The sequence below is a fragment of the Barbus barbus genome (assembly GCF_936440315.1).
Source record: "Barbus barbus genome assembly, chromosome: 23".
NCBI classification, from domain to species: domain Eukaryota; kingdom Metazoa; phylum Chordata; class Actinopteri; order Cypriniformes; family Cyprinidae; genus Barbus; species Barbus barbus.
This window is the reverse complement of record NC_136751.1, coordinates 6,595,199-6,615,482: the sequence shown is the minus strand read 5'-3', so window position 1 is coordinate 6,615,482 and position 20,284 is coordinate 6,595,199. Positions and strand designations below refer to the sequence as shown.

Genomic DNA, 20,284 nt, shown 5'->3' with positions numbered 1-20,284 from the left:
AGGACAAGTTGCTGTCTAATATAACACCCAGATTTTTGACTTTAGAGGACGTAGCAGTGCATCCATCTAGTTATAAATTGTAATCCAAGAGATTCTGTGTAATGTTTTTTGGTCCAATAAGTAATATCTCTGTCTTATCTGAATTTAATAGGAGGAAATTATTGGTCATCCAATCTTTTAAATTTTTTACACAATCTATTAGCTTAGATAGTTTAGAAGTTTCATCTGGTCTTGTTGAGATATATAGTTGAGTATCATCAGCATAACAATGAAAACTAATCCTGTATTTACTAATAATATTACCAAGAGGCAACATGTATATTGAAAATAGCAGAGGACCTAGGACAGATCCTTGTGGTACTCCATACTTTACTGGTGATAATTGAGATGACTCCCCATTTAAATGAACAAAGTGGTAGCGATCGGACAGGTAGGATCTACACCATCTTAAAGCCTGCCCTTGAATACCAGTATAGTTTTGTAATCGATCTATGAGTATGTCATGGTCTATAGTGTCGAACGCAGCACTAAGATCAAGTAATACTAGCAATGAGGTGCAGCCTTGATCTGAAGCAAGAAGCAAGTCATTTGTAATTTTAACAAGTGCAGTTTCTGTACTATGATTGGGCCTGAAACCTGACTGAAATTCTTCATAGAGATATTTTTTTTGCAAGAAGGAGCACAATTGAGCAGACACAACTTTTTCTCAAATTTTAGACATAAACGGAAGATATGTAATGGGTCTGTAATTTGCCAGTTCATTAGAATCAAGTTGTGGTTTACAGCTTGAATGGTTTTGGGACGTGACCTAAAGATAACGATGAGTTAATAATATTGAGAAGTGGTTCTTCTGCTACAGGTAACAACTCTTTCAGTAGTTTAGTGGATTCAGGATCTAATAAACATGTTGTTGGTTTAGATGCACTGATACGTTTATTTAGCTCTTCCTGTCCTATAGTTGTAAAGCACTGCAGTTTTTCTTTGGGTGCGATGAATGAAGCTGAAATACTAGACACAGTAGAATCTACATTTGATATTGTATTTCTGATGTTATCTATTTTATCAGTAAAGAAATTCATAAAGTCATTACTATTAAACTGTGAGGGAATATTTTGATCGGGTGGCGTCTGTTTATTTGTTAATCTAGCCACTGTGGTAAATAAGAGCCTTGGATTGTTTTGGTTATTATCTATGAGTTTGCGGATATGCTCTGCCCTGGCAGCTTTTAGAGCCTGTCTATAGCTGGACATACTGTTTTTCCATGCAATTCTAAAAACTTCAGAGTTTTTCTCCATTTGCACTCAAGATTACGAGTTTCTTTCTTGAGAGAATTGGTATAACTGTTGTACAATGGTGCAGTACGTTTTTCTCTAACCTTTTTCAATTTGAGGGGGGCAACAGCTTCTAATGTATTAGAGAAGATAGTGCCCATGTTGCTAGTCATTTCGTCTAGTTCATGTGTATTTATGGGCACAGAGCAGTTGAGATAAATCAGGCAGGTTATTTGTGAATCTGTCTTTGGTGGCTGGAACAATAGTTCTGCCCGGACGATAACGCGGAGCCATATAACTAATATCAGTAATACGCAGCATGCACAATACAAGGAAATGATCAGTAACATCATCACTTTGAGGTACGATATCTATATCCGTAAGATCAATTCCATGCGATATAATTAAATCTAGCGTATGACTAAAACGATGAGTGGGCCCGGTGACGTTTTGCTTGACTCCAAAAGAGTTTATTAGGTCAGTAAATGCAAGTCCTAACGCATCATTTGTATTATCAACGTGAATGTTAAAATCTCTGACAATTAGCACTTTATCAACATTAACTAATAGATCTGAGAGGAAATCTGCAAATTCTTTTAGGAAATCTGTATATGGCCCTGGCGGTCTATACTAGAGGTCTGCACGGGCTTTAAACTGAAGCCCGAACCCGGCCCGTACCCGCGATCATTTAACCCGACCCGACAAATACATTTACATGTTAAGCCCGAACCCGACCCGAACCCGAGGTTATCTAACATCTGACTAATTAAAAATTAACCTCAAAACATAACATGCTAAATGGGGGATATTTAGCATAAAAAATTAATTGTCAGAATGTCGTCTCTCAGTTGTTGAATTTCGCGCAGACGTTGCCACAACGTAAATGTGTTTGCTCAGTCCGATCTCATGAAAGTGCGAATACCACGAATTGTATCTGTAGTGCTTATGATACGCAGTTTTCGTGTGCATATGATACGCACTTTATGGGGTGTAATAGGCACGCACTCCGCACCCCTAATCCTAACCAAGGGGTTTACAGTACGTAGCATATGCATGCAAAAAACATTTTTGGTGTATAAATGGCACTAGAAATTAATTTGTGGTATAGATACGCACTTTCATGAGATCGTGTTTCATAATCTGCTACTGGGCCGGCCCTCTGTCAAATTTTAAAACCCAGTGTGGCCCTTGAGCTGTGTTGCCCACCCCTGGGCTACACAGACCACAGACACACAGGTAGAGCCTGTGTGTCTGTGGTCTGTGTAGCAGATGCACATTGCACATCTGCGCACGCAACTTTCTCTCTCGCGCGTGCCGGTCACCACAACACAGCAAGCAGGCAAAGCACACGGCACGCAAACTATATATAGCCTATTTAGTTTTTCTTAGTTACAAACCCGAACCCGACGCTGTTCAATAAACATTAACCCGAACCCGACCCGAAACCCGCACATTTTTCGGGACCCGTCGGGCTCGGGTCGGGTAGCAGACTTCTAGTCTATACACAGTAGCCATTTAAGCAAGTAACAGTGAAACAATGGTAATGTGTGTGAATAGAGTATTAGCAATGTAAGCGAGATTAGCGGCAGCCACGTTGCCGATGCTAACGGGCTATAAGCTAATAGCAGACTCGAGAAATCAAAATAAAACTAGTGATAACAAGGCGCTCTGATTGGTTTTGTTTTAGAATGCTATAGGGGATATATTCACACATTATAGAAACGAAAATGATAGTGTATAAAATTGTTTTTAAGATAGAAAATAGACGATAAAGAATCAACTTGATGGAGCTCAAACTCAAAACACGCATTCACAAATAAACCAACACATTCTCACTCCCAATTTGTTACATATTGACACTTGGTCAGGATCCCTTTTTAACGCCCAGGGTACACTTTAGCGTAGTTTTTTTTTATGTGCAGTGTGCTCCATTGCTTTTAATGAGAAATCTTTGGCATCATACACAGACACGATGAGCATGGGAATCTCGCTATGATGAAATTACATATTGGAGTATTAATAAATACACTTAAATAAATGTTTATACAATATATAGCCTACCTGTGATTTTGCCTGTTATGTGTTTATGTTGTTGAGAAGTGGATTGGTTTAGGGTAGGAGTGGGGTTAGATGCTCTAATACCTATGAAAGTATGGATATTTATATCCATACTTTACTTTTTTTTAAATTAAAATTTATACTTTTACACATGCGTCATGACCTGACGCTAAAGGGTTACCCTGAGTGTTAAAAAGTGATGCCGAGGCATCCTGACCAAGCATCAATATGTGACAAGTTAGGAGTAAGAACGCCCTGAATAAACATTTAATATTTTCTGATTGGCTGTGTATCATGGTACAACACCAGTTTCACATTTATTCTAGGCAGACAAACTTGTTGCATTGATCCTAGTTAGGAAATATTATTAGGTGTAGCATTGGGTTTAGGGCTGTTTGTTTGACAAGAATATTGTTCCAGGACCAACAACAGATGTTGATCCAGGAACACGTCCTACTTGGCAAAGTCAACATCACCGTATTGCTGTATTTGATTACGCAGTAGAATAGAATGGTGAGTCATGGAAGGTACAAAACAATTATATTCCCCATGATTCAGTGCTTTCCAGACTGTGCACCTCATTGCCTTTGTGGTAATTAGAGAAGCAGTCCCTTTGTGCCTTTACAAGAATATCCACACACAGAGACCAGTGACTGTTTAGTTTCCACAGCACTAGTGTGCCACCCACAACATTGGCATGGTGTAGATGACATGTGGTCTTCCTGGCCCGCAGTGTGTGGTTCTGGTTTTTGGTCCCAAAACCACGCAGTTAAATGGGTCATTTGAGACATCCACAATGAAGCAAAGTTTATTACATCCATTGTTCTTCTAAATTGATTGAAGTACATGTAATTGACAGTTTTTTGAGTGAAAGATTAGCATTTTTTTACGAGTCGTACGAGGAATGGATGGTATATTTAACATGGTGTATGTGCCAAAATACACTATAATGTCAGCTGTTCAAACACTCCACTCACGCAAATTGTTGCCCATTGAAGATAAAGATCTCATTGGTGTGGTTCTAATACTTGTGTTAAAACTCTGTCATAAAGGAAGGGTCAATTGGGGAGTTTGTTGGCCAGAGTCATCAGAGGCGAAAAACAAACATGGCTTCATTAGGGAATAGTGTGGTGAAATGTACATTGACCTCAGTTCATGGTTATATATTGTAGTTTGGGTCAGCCAAAGGACAACCATATTGTAAATGCCTTTTAACTGAGCCACAGAATAAATACTGAAGCACTGAAATGATGGTATAGCGTGGTCATGTTAGAGATAAGGATATAAATCCGATATCTTCATATTCTGCAACAGTTTCATAATTTCTTATAGTTGGATCAATAAATTTGTACTGTCGGACAGCTACAAGTGATATGCCCTCTTAAAGAGATCACCTGGAAACATTTTGTAAGTGTTCTATTTGACCACCTGGCATGTTCATTCCTCAGGGAAAAGTGATAGATAATCTTTTCACTATCTACATGAAGTTTGGTATGCTTGTTCTTATTCTGGCCATTTTGAAGGAGGAGACTGTGTGATCTACAAATAAAAAACAGCATCCAAATATTGAAAATACAAACACTGGCGTCCTTTGATATATAATTTTTGATTTGTTGTGAGCATGGCACTGCAAAATCACAATAGAGAAACCCCATCATCCCTTTTCTTTTGGCTTCCTGCTTCAGTCTCTTCATCCCACATCATGAAGAGAGTTACCACAGACTTGAGATATTATTTAAGATATTTGTTTGTTCAGCAAATAAACCAAATATCTGTCAAGCGGATATCCATCCAAACCTGCCACAGCGGTGTACAGACAGGTTCCTCATTCTACTTTCTACATTCTATTTCTATTTATTTATGTAGTTTCATTCTATTTATTCAACATTCTGCTTCTTGCCAACACACAAAAAAACATTGCCTCAGATGAAGAAGGTCCCTCTTGGGTTTTAATATGTATTATTCAACTGTTCATGGGGGTTAGAGATCTAAATGAAGTGTATTGTCTTAAAACTGGGCTTGCTGCTTGACCATCATGTTCATCCAAGAACTGGTTACGTAATTCTCAGTTTTGAAACTGTCATGACAACTTCCACTCAACAGTTGGCCAGGTTTTTGGAGCCCGAGGTTCAGTCTACAATTGACTGACCACTTCAGTTAAGCAGCTTGCATTGAAATGTTTAGGTTTCCATATGCCCGATGCATTGTGTATATGTGCTCTCAGGTCTCCTTTGATTACATCTTGTACCATCACAGCACTCCAGAGGGCTGAGTGGGAGAAGAAAGCCGATATGTGTGTTAGCAGAACCTCTGGAATGAATCCAGCCTGCACTAGAGATAGAAAACAGAGGACTTACCCAACTCACTCTTTCTCAAAATCTACATAACACAGCACAGGACACAAAAACAACACCAGGATCGTCAACTCTCGAGAAATTAGTGGTCTACATTTCCTTACCGAAATTCAGCATGACTCAGTGATTTTGCAATACTTGGTTTAACTTACAGCAATAGTTTTTATTTCCAGTATAAGCATATCAGGTTTTGCAGCTTCTGCATATGCATTATAGCAGAGCAACTACAGAGGATTTTTAGCTAATGGGATTTTTAGAACTTAGCTCAAACTTGTCCTTCCTCAAGCCTCCCATTGGTGTCTGTCCTCTTAATCAGTCTCCTTTCCCCTTCTCTCATTATCACCACCCTGGTCCTACTTCCCATGGGTTCACAGGAAACCAATAATGTGCAACCTCTTCATAGTCCATAAAGCAGGATGTGCGGTGAGGTAATGGGGTTCAGGTTAGGTTTTGTGGGGTACCATCGAGGGGTTAAACACTGAACAATGCGAAAGGAAGTGTAGAGCAGTGATTCATAGAAACAACTACTTCATTGGTACGACAATTAGATTACAAATTTCATGGTCTATTTAATGCTCAGGCCAGGCTCATTCTGACAAATGGCTTTTTGAAAATCAAACATTTATCTTGGTAAGTAAAGAAAAAGAAGACCATGACCAGCTGTACTTCAGCAATGACTTATTGGCTACTGGTGGTAAGTAACCCTACTCAAAAAAAACATTTTGATTAGTGTAGAAGACTAGTTGGGACACCACCACCATAAAAAACGATAGTGTATGCTGCTCTTTTCAGCAGGACAGTCAACAACTTAATCACTTAGTCTCTTTAAAATGTTTTGCTGAGCTATGTAGGTGTTTCACCATGAGCTCTCATGTTTCCTTAGTCTGTAGACACAGGGGTCTCATGTTGGAGTCATGTCGTAGTACGATGAGTGTTTGTAGTGGTCTGGAGTGTGTTAGAGACACAGCTCCCCTGGTGTGTACACTCACTACAGGAGCAGGAAAGGTAGAGGTGGAAAAGAGCATCTTTGAAACATTAAAGCTTTTGAATGGCTCCCAAACTCCCTCCAGCAATGCTCATTATTAATAATATCCCTTCAAGAATGTAGTCTCCCTACCACCATCTGGATCCACTAATCAGTCTGAGGCCCGAGTGCTTTTGCTAAGCCAATGATTTGTTTCTCTTTTATGCTGACCCGTGACCAGTCTCATCCAGATCCTTGGTTATGTTGCATGTTACACATGTAAAATACCAAGTCAAGTCACCTTTATTTATATAGCGCTTTTAACAATACAGATTGTGTCAAAGCACTTAACAGTATCACATTGGAGGATAGAGTGTTAGTGTATAATGATAAGATTAAACACTCAACTTTCAGTTAAAGGCTTTTCATTATTGAATTCAGAGATGTCACTGTCTAGCTCAGTTTAGTTTAAATAGTATCTGTGAATTTAAATTGACGATAATCGCTAGAAATTAAGTGTCCTCAACTGAGCAAGCCAGAGGTGACAGCGGCAAGGAACCAAAACCCCCTCTGTGACAGAATGGAGGAAAAAACCTTGGGAGAAACCAGGCTCAGTTGTACCAGACGCTTAATGTGGCCTGTGATGTTTTGTCCTGTTTTCGATTAATTGATTTACTTGATTTTTTAAAATACACAATCTTATTGTACAAGTCTGATCATTTTTGTTGAGCATAATAGTCCAAAGACATTAACTAAAAGGTCACTTTTATATGACTCTTTTCTATTAAAAGAGAGAGCGAGAGTGAGAGGCAAACCAAGAGATATTAAAACTGATAGTCGAGATTCACTAACCCTGTTTCAAATGTTATGGTAGGGTTGAGTCATGTTAGCAAAATTTCAACAGAATTTTGCAGGCAAAAAGGTCCATTGTCTGTTGTCAGTAGTGTATGAAGCACAGCTCACACAGGAGTCACTTTCAAACGAAGCAACTTTTTGGTTAATCTGCATGACTAACGAATCCGTTGTGTAACAACAGTAAATGTAACCATACCTTTAAACTGTTGTGTTTCTTATCTGAGTCCACCCTTTCATAGTGGCTGTAAAGGGGTTGGGAATGCAGTAACCTGTAGTTTCGCTGACTTTACAGATATGGGATAGCTGTCACAAGTAAACGTTTTGTGTCATTTGGGACAAGGCCACACTCACTGACATTTTTTCACAGTCTCACTGGTACTAAACTCTTTGCATAGTTTTAATTTAAGAATGATTTAGCTGTTGGTTATGGAATAATTATGCATCATAATGTATTGAATCCACTCATCTATATATAATGACTTGATCGCTCATTGCATTCTAAACTGCCAACAGGCAGTGAAGCCACCAGAATTTTTCGAGCCGCCATCTTACTATTCCCTATCAGCATCACCTGATTTGAAGCGAATCAGTCACACAGGATTCGTTTTTATGTTATGTGTATGTAAATTCATTTTTACTTCAGATGTTATCTGCAATTTACAGTGGTGTGAAAAAGTGTTGGCCCCCTTCCTGATCTTTTATTTTTTTGCATGTTTGTCACACTTTAATGTTTCAGATCATCAAACAAATTTAAATATTAATCAAAGATAACACAAGTAAACACAACATGCAGTTTTTGAATGAAGTTTTTTATTATGAAGGGAAAACAAAATCCAAACCCACATGGCCCTGTGTGAAAAAGTGCTTGCCCCCTAAACCTAATAACTGATTGGGCCACCCTTTGCAGCAACAACTGCAATCAAGCGTTTGTGATAACTTGCAATGAGTCTGTTACAGCGCTGTGGAGGAATTTTGGCCCACTCATCTTGGCAGAATTGTTGTAATTCAGCCACATTGGATGGTTTTCGAGCATGAACCGCCTTTTTAAGGTCATGCCACAGCATCTCAATAGGATTCAGGTCAGGACTTTGACTAGGCCACTCCAAAGTCTTCATTTTGATTTTCTTCAGCCATTCAGAGGTGGATATGCTGGTGTGTTTTGGATCATTGTCCTGCTGCAGAACCCAAGTTTGCTTCAGCTTGAGGTCACGAACAGATGGCCGGACATTGTCCTTCAGGATTTTTTGGTAGACAGCTGACTTCATGCTTCCATTTATCACAGCAAGTCTTCCAGGTCCTGAAGCAGCAAAACAGCCCCAGACCATCACACTACCACCACCATATTTTACTGTTAGTATGATGTTCTTTTTCTGAAATGCTGTGTTACGTTTACGCCAGATGTAATGTGACACACACCTTCCAAAAAGTTAAACTTTTGTCTCGTCAGTCCACAGAGTATTTTCCCAAAAGTCTTGGGGATCATCAAGATGTTTTCTGGCAAAACTGAGACAAGCCTTTATGTTCTTTTTGCTCAGCAGCGGCAAACACTTTTTCACACAGGGCCATGTGGGTTTGGATTTTGTTTTACTTCATTAAAAAAACCCTTCATTGCATGTTGTGTTTACTTGTTATCTTTGATTAATATTTAAATTTGTTTGATGATCTGAAACATTAAAGTGTGACAAACATGCAAAAAAATAAAAAATCAGGAAGGGGGCCAACACTTTTTCACACAACTGTATATGTTTTTTTTGGGGGAGAATAAACAATATATTTAAATCGTTAAGGTGGGTGTGTCTGCTGCTGCACACTTGCCGACACAGGTAACGTTATCTGATCCAACACAAAATATAGCCAATTTCTTTATGTACGTAATTATTCAGGAATTATTAAACATGAATGTATTAGTATCAGAAATTGATCTGAATATATAATGAATAATATTATACAAGCCTCTGTTACTATATTGCTCTACGTTGTACTGAAATTAAAAGCTTACCATGCATCATCTTGGAAATAAAGCTTAATGTCTTTAAAGGGGTCATCGGACACCCATTTTCCACAAGTTGATATGATTCTTTAGGGTCTTAATGAAAAGTCTATAACATACCGCGAAACTGGCTAACTAGCACATTATTAGGAAAGGCAATTTGCAAAGATTCATAAAAAACCCTTTTACAGGTGCATCTCCAAAAATTAGAATATCGTGAAAAAATTCATTATTTTTTGTACCTTATTTCAAAAAGTGAAACTTTCATATATTCTTGATTCATTACATGTAAAGTAAAACATTTCAAAAGTTTTTTTGTTTTCATTTTGATGATTAGAGCTTACAATTTATGAAAGTCAAAAATCCAGTATCTCAATATATTAGAATATTTCCTAAGATCAATAAAAAAAAAAGGATTTGCAAAACAGAAAAGTCCAAGTTCTTTAAAGTATGTTCATTTATGCACCCGATACTTGGCTCCTTTAGCACAAGCTCCAGCATCAGTGAGGAAAGGCATGTAAGCGATCAGCCTGTGGCTCTGCTGAGGCCTTCAGCTCGTCTGTATTGTTGGATCCACTGTTTTTCATCTTTCTCTTGAAACTATCCCATAGATTCTCTATGGGGTTCAGGGCAGGCATGTTGGCTGGCCAATCAAGCACAGTAATATCATGGTCAGCAAAGCACTTGGAAGTGGTTTTGGCACTGTGGGCAGGTGCTAAAGTCCTGCTGGAAAAGGAAACCAGCATCTCCATAAAGCTTGTCAGCAGATGGAAGCATAAAGTGCTCCAAAATCTCCTGGGAGACGGCTGCATTGACTTTGGACTTGATAAAACACAATGGACCAACACCAGCAGACGTTACGGCACCCCAAATCATCACTGACTTCAGAAACTTCACACTGGACTTCAAGCAGCTTGGATTCTGTGCCTCTCCAGTCTTACTCCAGACCTTGATTTCCAAATGAAATGCAAAATTTACTTTTATCTGAAAAGAGGACTTTGGACCTCTGAGCAACAGTCCAGTTCTTTTTCTCCACAGCCCAGGTAAGACACTTCTGATGTTGTCTTTGGTTCAGAAGTGGCTTTGTAGCCCTTTTCCTGAAGATATCTGAGCGTGGTGACTCTTGATGCACTGACTCCAGCTTCAGTTCACTCCCTGTGAAGCTCTCCCAAGTGTTTGAATCAGCTTTGCTTGACAGTATTCTCAAGCTTGTGGTCATCCCTGTTGCTTGTGCACCTTTTGCTACCCAATTTCTTCCCTCCAGTCAACTTTGCATTTAATAGGCTTTGATACAGCACTCTGTGAACAGCCACTCCTTTCAGTAATGACCCTCTGTGACTTAACCTCTTTGTGGAGGGTGTCAATGGTTGTCTTCTGGACCATTGCCAAGTCAGCAGTCTTCCCCATTATTGTGGTTTCAAAAAACAAGAGATACCCGGATTTTATATGATTCGTGCGAACATAGACACATTTATGTAGATCGGAGATCGGCGCATTCCCTTCAAAAGCGAAATTAACGTTAATCCTCTGCGTCTTCAGCAGCTCAGATGTCGGGAGTAACTGACGACTGCTATGTTCATTATGACATCCAACAACAGAACACTTCAATCACTTAATCAAAGACATTCTTGTCTTCACCTGCACCGGAGTCAACACTATGGTGGACTGATGACTGCTCTCTCAGGGCGGGTCTAAGGTAAGACGGCCTTGTCAATCAACTATCGTGGGAGGGGCCTGTACAGAACTATATCATTCTGACAGGGGTCCCAGAACAGCCTGATTTGAGAAAGGGGATTTTAAATTAGGGATTTAAAAAAAAACACTGGGTGGATTTTTATTATTATAGGATGGATGTGTACACACACTTCCAACACACATTTATGTTCAAACAACTTGTAAAGTGAATTCTGCATCCGATGACCCCTTTAAGTCTGTACTTTATGTAGTCAGTTATTTCTCTGAATAAGTTATGATGTGTATATTATTAATGTTCTGATTGAGCAACATCTATTGCAGACTCTCCGATCGCGCAAATATGGCATTTTACTAGCCTTACCGTTCCCATGTAAAATGTTATGTATATACTGTATGTTAAATTAATAATTAATTTAACCACAGTTTACATCATTACCTGCTTCAAAATGAATGCTGTTAATGAAATCATTGTTGAAACATTTGCAGTTAGCCTACGGTGTGAATAAAAATACTATAACAAAATTACATAAACTATGAATAACAGTACAAGGCGAATGAAGTTATATGTGTATACAAAGCAGATTCAGATTTCAGAATGAGCACATTGTCATTTGTTATATATATGTTGAGAATCTCGTCCATCTGATGTTCGCTACTGTAATGTATATGAACATAACTTTTTAATAAACGGGAAATTCCCGACATTAAACAAATAACCGTTTACATGCCTAGGGTGTTTGCATTGTAAGAATGTACAGGGATACTTAAAGTCCCCCTGTAGTCAAATATTTTATCCCTTAAAACTTATCTTTGATCATCAAAATGACGTATTTAAAAGTTTTTTCTTGTGAAAATAATTTTCTCATGCCTTAATGTGAATTTAGAACCGCTAACTTGCATTATAACCCGCGGCAACAGTGTAAAAGTAGCCCGGAGTCAGACCCACCTCTCCTGCCTCGGTGTCTGCACTTCACACACGTATGCTCGTGGGCACAAATTAAGAATCACAAACGGCTGCATTCAGTCTTGACAGCATTTTGAGGACACAACATCATCATGTAAGTAACTTTAATGAATGTTACAGTATTCACTGTAGTTGTCTGCTAGTAAAAACATAGCTTTATCAGTCATTATCTGTGTATGCAATTGTTTTGCATTTACTACAGTTCAGTAGATCAGGAGGCACTGGCTGCTGCGACTCAGTGGAGGCGGGGCTAATTCGCATATTCATAGATCAGCGTATAGTAAATGAGGCAAGGGTGTTGAGTTACATTCAAGCTATTTTAAACCACGGCTTCATGGGTTTTTTGCTCTAATTTATGTTTGGTTTTGTGCTGGTATTGGTATATTTTGCATGCTAGTTATTGGTTTGTGATGTAGCAACCCGAGGGCTGTTTCAAGCTGCATTTCTGGGAGTGCCATTGGCAAACTACAGTTTTAAGGAGAAAATACTCAGCAATGGTGTTGATTAATGGATTGGCACATGGTTTGTCTAAAAGCATATTAAAAACACCACACAGACAAATAAACAACATAAAAAAACTTGATTTTCACTACAGGGGGACTTTAAGATTTAAAAACGCTGACTTGTTAAGGGATGTTTTCTCATTAAATTCGTATGACTTCCTATTAATTCAATGGAATGTATGGCTGCTTCAAGTTCATGATGTCAAGAGCAATCCAGTTCTCTATAATAGATCAGTGATTGAATCACTAAATAATGTATATATCACAATTAACTGTTATGTGCTATTAAATAAAACACTCACCTCTTGATCTATTTTTATTCATTGATCCTGAATGACAATTCATTGATATTTTCAGTTTTACATTTTTATTATGGTTTGTTTTCCCCAACCCTCAGAAAAAATATCTATGTACATTATACATTCATCTTAGCCTCTTAACAAAAAACATAATACATTTAATCACATCAGTGGAAACATAAAAATAAAGTCACAATTTGTAAACATTTTCCACAGTTCCATCATCAAAACTTAGCATCCATCTTGTGGTAAAAATACAAACCAAAGACAAAAAAGTTATTCATTAGCAGAACTCATAACACAATATTTTAAATTGGCCATCACAAGATATGTAACAGAGCCTATTGTTTGAAAAAAAAACTACATAAAAATAACAATGGACTGAAGTATTACATTACAAATAGATTAAAAATTAAGTCAAATCAGAATGTAAACATTACCAATCAAGATAAATAGTTTGACGATACATAATATATATATATATATTTTTTAAATCCCTCCATTTTGTATTAAACATTCTTGAAAACAGAACAGTTTGTAATAATAAAAAAAGATATATAATGTCCCTCCAATGGCAGCAGTTTAACTATTGTAACTTGCTAAATCACATTTTCCCTATGAGAGAGCATTTTTTGCACATTTAAGGAGAGGAAAATTATTGTTTTGTGCAGGTGTAGCAAAGCAGGGTCTTAATATGTGCTTGTAGGAGTTCAGCTGATTTGTATACAAGGCTCAGGTGGTTAAGACAGTAGAGAAATTTAGTATATTAACTTGACACCCCCTTTTGGCTCAATGTCAGAAACACCCCATGCCACAACATTACCATGGATACCACAACCACTCCCATCGAGCCGTGCTTGCTGAGATATCTCTTTTGAATTCAAAACGCGGTCCCACATGTTCACTCCAGTCATCTTCCCTGTGAAGGCCAGCTCCGCATCAAATGTGTCTGGGATACTAAGATGCCTGAAGAAACGTCCATACTCTTGTCCCAATAGTATGCTTCCTTTGCTGCGTAACTCATGACCTTCAGCCACTCCAGGAGAGCTTGCAGCTTGTTGACCATTCACCCACAGTGAAGCCAAGCCCTGCTGTGAACTCCAGACTGCACAAATGTGCACCCACTGACCCTCTTGAGCTGCCCCTGAAGCTTGCACCAAATGGGTTTCACCATCGACGGTAAAGAAGACACTCTGTCCATTCAACACCAGCTGGAGTTCGTAGGCATTGCCAGTTGTACTGTACGAGAAGAGGATGGTCTTGTTGAGCACCTGAGTTGGTTTCACCCACAGGCAAATAGTGACGGCATTGGTCTGAAAGGGTGTCTTGGGTGAGACTTCAACATGAGCTGTAGATGAACGTGTGGGGAAGAGCAGCCCAGTGTCACAGCCTGGAAAGGAAGAAGAATGGAGAGAGAGAAACTTTGATTATCCGCTGTTAGAAGGAACAAAATTGATCTGTTATGATGTCTCTTACCCTATTTATTTTATTTTCACTCCACCACTCCACCCATCAATAGGTACATACGATTGCATCACTGAAGGCTTATGATTTTATCTGTCTAACCTATCTAACCATCACACAAATCTTTCAAGGAGGGTTCATCGCAAAGTGTAAATAATAAAAATGTTTTGTGATGTAGTCTTTAGCGCATCCTTTATATTTTATTGGGGGTTTTCCAAGTAATGAGTTACATTGTAAACATTTAGTCATTGTGAATCCAGTCCAGGATTTGTTTCTGCTGAGCCTCCCAAAGAGCAACAAAGATCAAGAGACTTCTTTTTATTGTGCTTTTAATATTTATTCACTGCTAAATATAAGGAGAAATGATCAGGTATAACCCAATTATGATCGTCCCTGTGCAGTTGTCTTTTGTAAGCTCATGCTTGCATGAGCATGTTTTATACGGATGGCCAGTTTTGTGCGCTGCCATAACCATTGAGAGGACCTTCAACCAGAAGGAACTCAATTACAGTGGAAGGCTTGTAAAACTGAAAGGGACTTAAGGGGGCTTGGTTAATGGGATTGGTACATTCTCTCTCCTATGGGTGATTTCTTTGCTATGACAGGCCACGGCTCTCCTTTCTACCGTAGCTTACAATATTTTCATTACATTTGTCTTGGGTTTCCTGCTTTGGGAGAATGGAGGAAGGCTAAGTCATTCTCTAAACAGTCTCATCTGGTTCTGTTTTTCCCCCTGGATGCTTTGTTGTGGTCGCCCTGCATCGGTGTTCATGATTATACCTCCCTCTGTCTTTCATTTACTCTACCTCTTCAAAGCTATTTAATGCAGAAGGCATTGGCATCATTTTTAGCTTAAGCTGACTAGAAACTGTATCCGGCTTACTGACAAGATGAAAGCTCTCTTGATGCGAACAAAGTTTGTTTCCCAACTCAGTAGGAGCTTGGGGAATGTTTTTGTGGGTTAAACTTATATCAGATTTTGGGGGTATCAGCCTCCTACCTTGGGGTGATGGTGGTCTGCTCAGAGGTCGTATGAGTTGACATGCTTTGTGTTTGTGTTAGTCAGCTAAGTTGGCTAGTGGTTTGATCGTACCATGTGGTTTGCATAAATCGCAGATTTACAGCTCAAAATTTACAGCACCAAACCAGAATCGTCACCCTGGCGGTCTGTTTTAGTCCTATCCAAATTGACCTCAGAAGATTAACTCATATAAAGCAACATACTTGCATAGGGTGTAGGAATTGGTGCATGAAGTTTTGTTTAGGTCCTATTGCATAAATCGACATATGCGTTTTACCCTTTCCATACACAGTGTGGTCTGTTATCTGTGCCATTTCTTGCACATAGTTAAACACTCTGAGGCATCATTGACAAAAGTTTGAATTCAGCATGATTTTTGCTCTATGCTCCTCTCAATATAGAGATAAAATATTGACTACTTTCTATAACTTAGATGTCTCACCTGATGGAAGGCTTTTTGCAAAGACTGATTTGGTATAAATGGTAAGCTGTTCCCGGATGGTTTGCAGCTCACTGGCGATGGTTGCCAGAGTCTTCTCCAGCCTACCTCCATTCTCTGTCTCAGTCACTTCTTGCATGAGGTGTCGGACCTGGAAGCTCTTGGCTTGGGTGGCCAGACCTCCTTCCCCCCATTTCAAGCAGCCGTTCTCCAGTCGCTCCAGCCGTGCAGCCTGGTTTACGCTAGCAGCCAGTAGCTGCTGCAGGGCTGCATCATGCTGTGCGGACTGATCAGCTGAGACCTCTCGCACACGGTCTAGAGCGTTCTGCAGACGCGTCTCTGTTTGAATACCAGCCCGTCGGACCAAGTTCTCAACCGCAGATGCGCAAGAGCCGCCGTACTGTGCCACAAACTGTAACATCTCTTCTCTCAGACTCTGCAGCTCTACCTTGATGATATCATCGGTATACTGCAGGAGCATGTTCTCTTTCATTTGGGAATTTTCCAGCATTGTGAAGAGCTTATCCCACTTGGTGAAGACTGGACCTTTGCAGGGTTCAAGGGAAGGTGTGGGGGTCTCCCCTGAGAGAGAAATCAAGGGAAAGGAAAGAAGAGTAATGTAGAAAGAGAAAGAGAACATGAATTTAGATGACATGATTTTTATATGTACTTAAGGTGACACCATTGAGCTTGAAGTGTTAACAGCGGAGAGTGCGTCATGGTCCTATGGAACTCTGTGAACTATAACATTGAAATACTGCAACTAAGTCAATTCATAGTTGATTAAATGCTTAGATCTGGAAAACTCATATAGAATTCAGAAAAAAAAAATAGTTTGATTAAACTCAACCAAAGAATAACTTTTCAGTTTTCTGCAACAATGGGATGATCTCAGCAAACAGAACAGCAAAATCTATTTCTTCAATGATTAAAAAATATTTTGGACACCCTGACACATATCTAATAAGGACATGTTCACTTATAGATAGAATACTAAATTTAAAAATAATGATCTTCTCTTTTGATTTCAATTGAACCTAAAATGTTTAAAATTGAAAATTTTGTTTAGTTGGTTTTTTTTTCTTGCATCAATCTGGTTAATAAAAGCTTCTTCATTCTATTTTTCTTTTTCCCTTGATTTTTTCCTATTGTTAGAGACATACAGTATACTCCAAAGACAACACACAATCATAGTATAACCTCTTCATGGCACAAAACATGAATTCTGTTACACTTCAACAAATACTGCAACAAATATTGCTGCATTCACAAATGTTTAAACATATGATCCCAGTGAGTTACATTGTTTGTATTACTTTGTCTTTTTCCTTGTAACAATGTAACACCACTCTGAAAGACATTTCCACACACGCTCATAGTTTATTTGTCCTGTCACCACTTGCATGTCTCCGTATCTCACAGCTAACAGTACTGATCACAGTGGAATATTTATTTATTTATTTATTTTTGTCAGTTACTCACCTTCCATCTGGTCCTCCTCAGTTATCTCGTTCAAATAATTGGGTCCAAAGTTCACATCGATATCATCCTCATAATTCTCAGGTACTGCCGTGGACAATGAAAGCACCAGGCACATGGCCTGGAGGAATGTCCACTTGCACATGCTGGCCATGTGTGAGTATGAACAAGGCTCAGTGTTTGTGTATAATTGTCTCTTTTTTTTCTCTGGTGGTCTTCCTTGTTAGATGCTGAGCAATCGGTTGGCTGGACTCCTGCTTGTTTGTTGAACTGCAGCTGAAAGGGAACTGAGCCTGATAGAGGAGCTCTGTGGTCTATATAAACATTGCGCTCAGAAAGAGGTGGGGGAGAGAGAGTTAGCTCCAGTGAGAAATTCTTCGTTGGAGGTATGGGTAGGAAAATTGTTGTACTGCTCCTGCAAAAGAGAGAGAGAGATTGGGGGAGGATGTTGGGGAAGAGGTACAAGTTGAAACCCTGAAAGGGAATTTACCAGTGAATTTTGAAACAGTGGCTTGGAAAAATCATAGGAATTTTTGTAATACCTAATTCCTTACTGTAACTTACCCCTAAAATCGATGAATGGATAAATATTCAAGAACACCAATCTAACCTGAAGTCTCTATCCTAGTTTTAACATTTACACTTAATTTCTGTTAGAAATATTGCCTGTGACCCCTCTTACTTCATCTAACTTATATCTTAATCCTCAGGCCGACCCCTGTTCCTACCCCCATCCCTTAATTTCGTAGTCATATTTCTGATGCAGTTGAAAGATGTTAACAAAGATCTAACATTGTAACTACTGTACCACAAGATGTGTAGATGGTTGAGCAAAGGATCCAGCTCTTGTGAGACGGAATCGCTTGTCTTTACCTGCAGTGCATCTCATTTGTAACCAGATTTTTAAAAGCTGGGGCAAGTTAAGCTTATTAATGATGCCAGCCCTGTTAAAAAAGAAAACAGCATATGCTGGTTAGGTATGGTTTAAGCTGGTCCTTAGTTGGTTATGAGCTGGTTTATACTGGTTGTAAGCTGGTTATGAGCTGGTCCTGATCAGGAGATTCCATTGAGCTCTATTGGTAACAATGGAATTTGCGACCATAGTTGCTTTTGAGAGATGCGCTTAGGACCAGCACATGAAGTTTAAACTAGCTCATGACCAGCTAAGGACCAACTTAAACCAGCTCAAATCAGCTGCTATGCTACAAAACAGAACTAACTAGCATATGCTGGATTTTTTAACAGGGAGGGCATCCATTGACAGAAACACGTCTAGCAACATTTACTAGCAACTACTGTAAGTACAGTGATCTTGTTACCACCATTGATTAAAATTGTTGCAAATGTGAACAGGCATCAATCCAAACCTTAACCTCCCCTCCCTTTCCTAGTCCCAGCTCCTTTTCTCCAGTCCATATCCCACTCTTGGAAAACCAGACATGCTTCTGGTTCTCGATTAGGGTCTGCTGATTAGGACCACTGTTCAAAAACCTAACTTTAAAATCCTGATTAGTTTGACTTTTTTAAATCACAGAAAACATCTTTTTCATTCTCGTGGTCTCTTATTTCATCGTATTAACGGATAATGTGTTTTAAAATAATTGATGTATTATTTTGGGTAGAACTAATGGATCCTGATTATTTCGGATGATAAATCACAAAGAAAACATGCTTGTCAGAAAGGCTCAGATTCTGTGTTTTGTTTCGTGTGGGGTGCTGGGATTTGGGCCATAGAAATTTGCTGTAATTTTGGTGCAAATCACAGGCGCCACTTTCACAGTCATGCACATTTACTCAGAAACAAAGACTCCACACCCAACTGCAAATTATTTGATGCTTTCTAAACTTTTTGGACTGATGCATGGCTGATATATTGTATGGAAACAGAGAGGTCCCATGACATGTACCCTTTCTGAGGTCGATATTAATATGTCTGCAACACAAAATGCCTTTAACTGCAACGGATGGATTTTTCTGCTTACACTGCCAGGTTTGCGACAACATCAGCATGCCAACAAATCTTTCCAGAATGTGACCTTTACATTAGTCATCAGTCCATTAACAGAAGTTTACATATCAACACATTCTTTGTTCTGCATGATTTTTCTCTGATGAAGATTATACCCAACAGTGTTTCATTTTCCACATTAATGTTGTTCCCTACTGAGACGTCTACTTCTTGTTGCCTGGGGCAAAAAGTATGGAGGCGTATCTGAATGTGAACTCAGGCCAGGGTTACTGGACAGTACAAATGTGAATGACTGGTCTCGTTGTCTGAAGGGAACACAGTGGAGGGTCAGCTTTGGCTAATGCCGTCAATCTGCTACCTTGGAATAAAAAGTGCTGATCAAGAAATTCCAACAGAACCTACACCATAATTGACGGCAAAGCTCAGACAATGAAGTCCTCTAATCTAGTTTTAAAATGCACAGTATAATCCACGACAGCCTCACACCTACAACCCAAAAACTGGGCTGAGCAGGAAGGAAATATTAAAATGAACACCTGTATGTTTATCATTCCCTTGAAATCAATTTTTTTAATTTATTGTACATGGAGTGCACATTGTTATTTGTTGTACTGAACAAAATGTGTTACTGCTGATTTAAAGGAATATTTTAGGCTAGATGCAATGACACATTTACAGTAGATTGATTGCTTTTCAAGAAGGATCCTGACTTTTGGTTATTTGGTTAAGCTTTAGTCTGTTATTACAGTACATTATTGTGGAAGATAAGTTAGTTATTTAATATATACACTGCCCTTCAAAAGTTTGGAAACACCCCTGGCAAAGTGTGGTTTTGGACGATATCAGCATAAATACTTATCATTTTTTGGTGCAAATACATTAAAGTAACTTGACATTATCATTGAAGACCAGCAATAAAACATAATAATGGCAATATATACATGTCAAAGTCAGACATG

At 38.9% G+C, this 20,284-nt stretch overlaps 2 protein-coding genes across 2 annotated transcripts in view; one reads left to right on the top strand and one right to left on the bottom strand.

Moving 5' to 3' along the window:
* The window catches only part of veph1 (ventricular zone expressed PH domain-containing 1), a 110,352-nt gene that overhangs the window by 18,559 nt on the left and 71,509 nt on the right, over nt 1-20,284 (top strand). The window lies entirely within an intron of this gene.
* ptx3a (pentraxin 3, long a) lies at nt 12,956-17,723 on the bottom strand. The gene is made up of 3 exons (XM_079373982.1): nt 17,360-17,723; nt 15,881-16,459; nt 12,956-14,343 (listed from the first exon to the last, which is right to left on the bottom strand). Exons 1-3 carry the CDS (start codon nt 17,508-17,510, stop codon nt 13,712-13,714), a joined length of 1,362 nt encoding a protein of 453 aa, XP_079230108.1. The 5' UTR covers nt 17,511-17,723; the 3' UTR covers nt 12,956-13,711.

What these genes read in the sequence shown, in the direction of transcription:
- ptx3a (XM_079373982.1), bottom strand. Translation starts at nt 17,510, where the DNA reads ATGGCCAGCATGTGCAAGTGGACATTCCTCCAGGCCATGTGCCTGGTG. An exon ending in TGAGGAGGACCAGATGGAAG is followed by an intron (nt 16,460 to 17,359) that starts GTGAGTAACTGA and finishes TTTCTCTCTCAG; the next exon opens with GGGAGACCCCCACACCTTCC. An exon ending in TGCAAAAAGCCTTCCATCAG is followed by an intron (nt 14,344 to 15,880) that starts GTGAGACATCTA and finishes CTTCCTTTCCAG; the next exon opens with GCTGTGACACTGGGCTGCTC.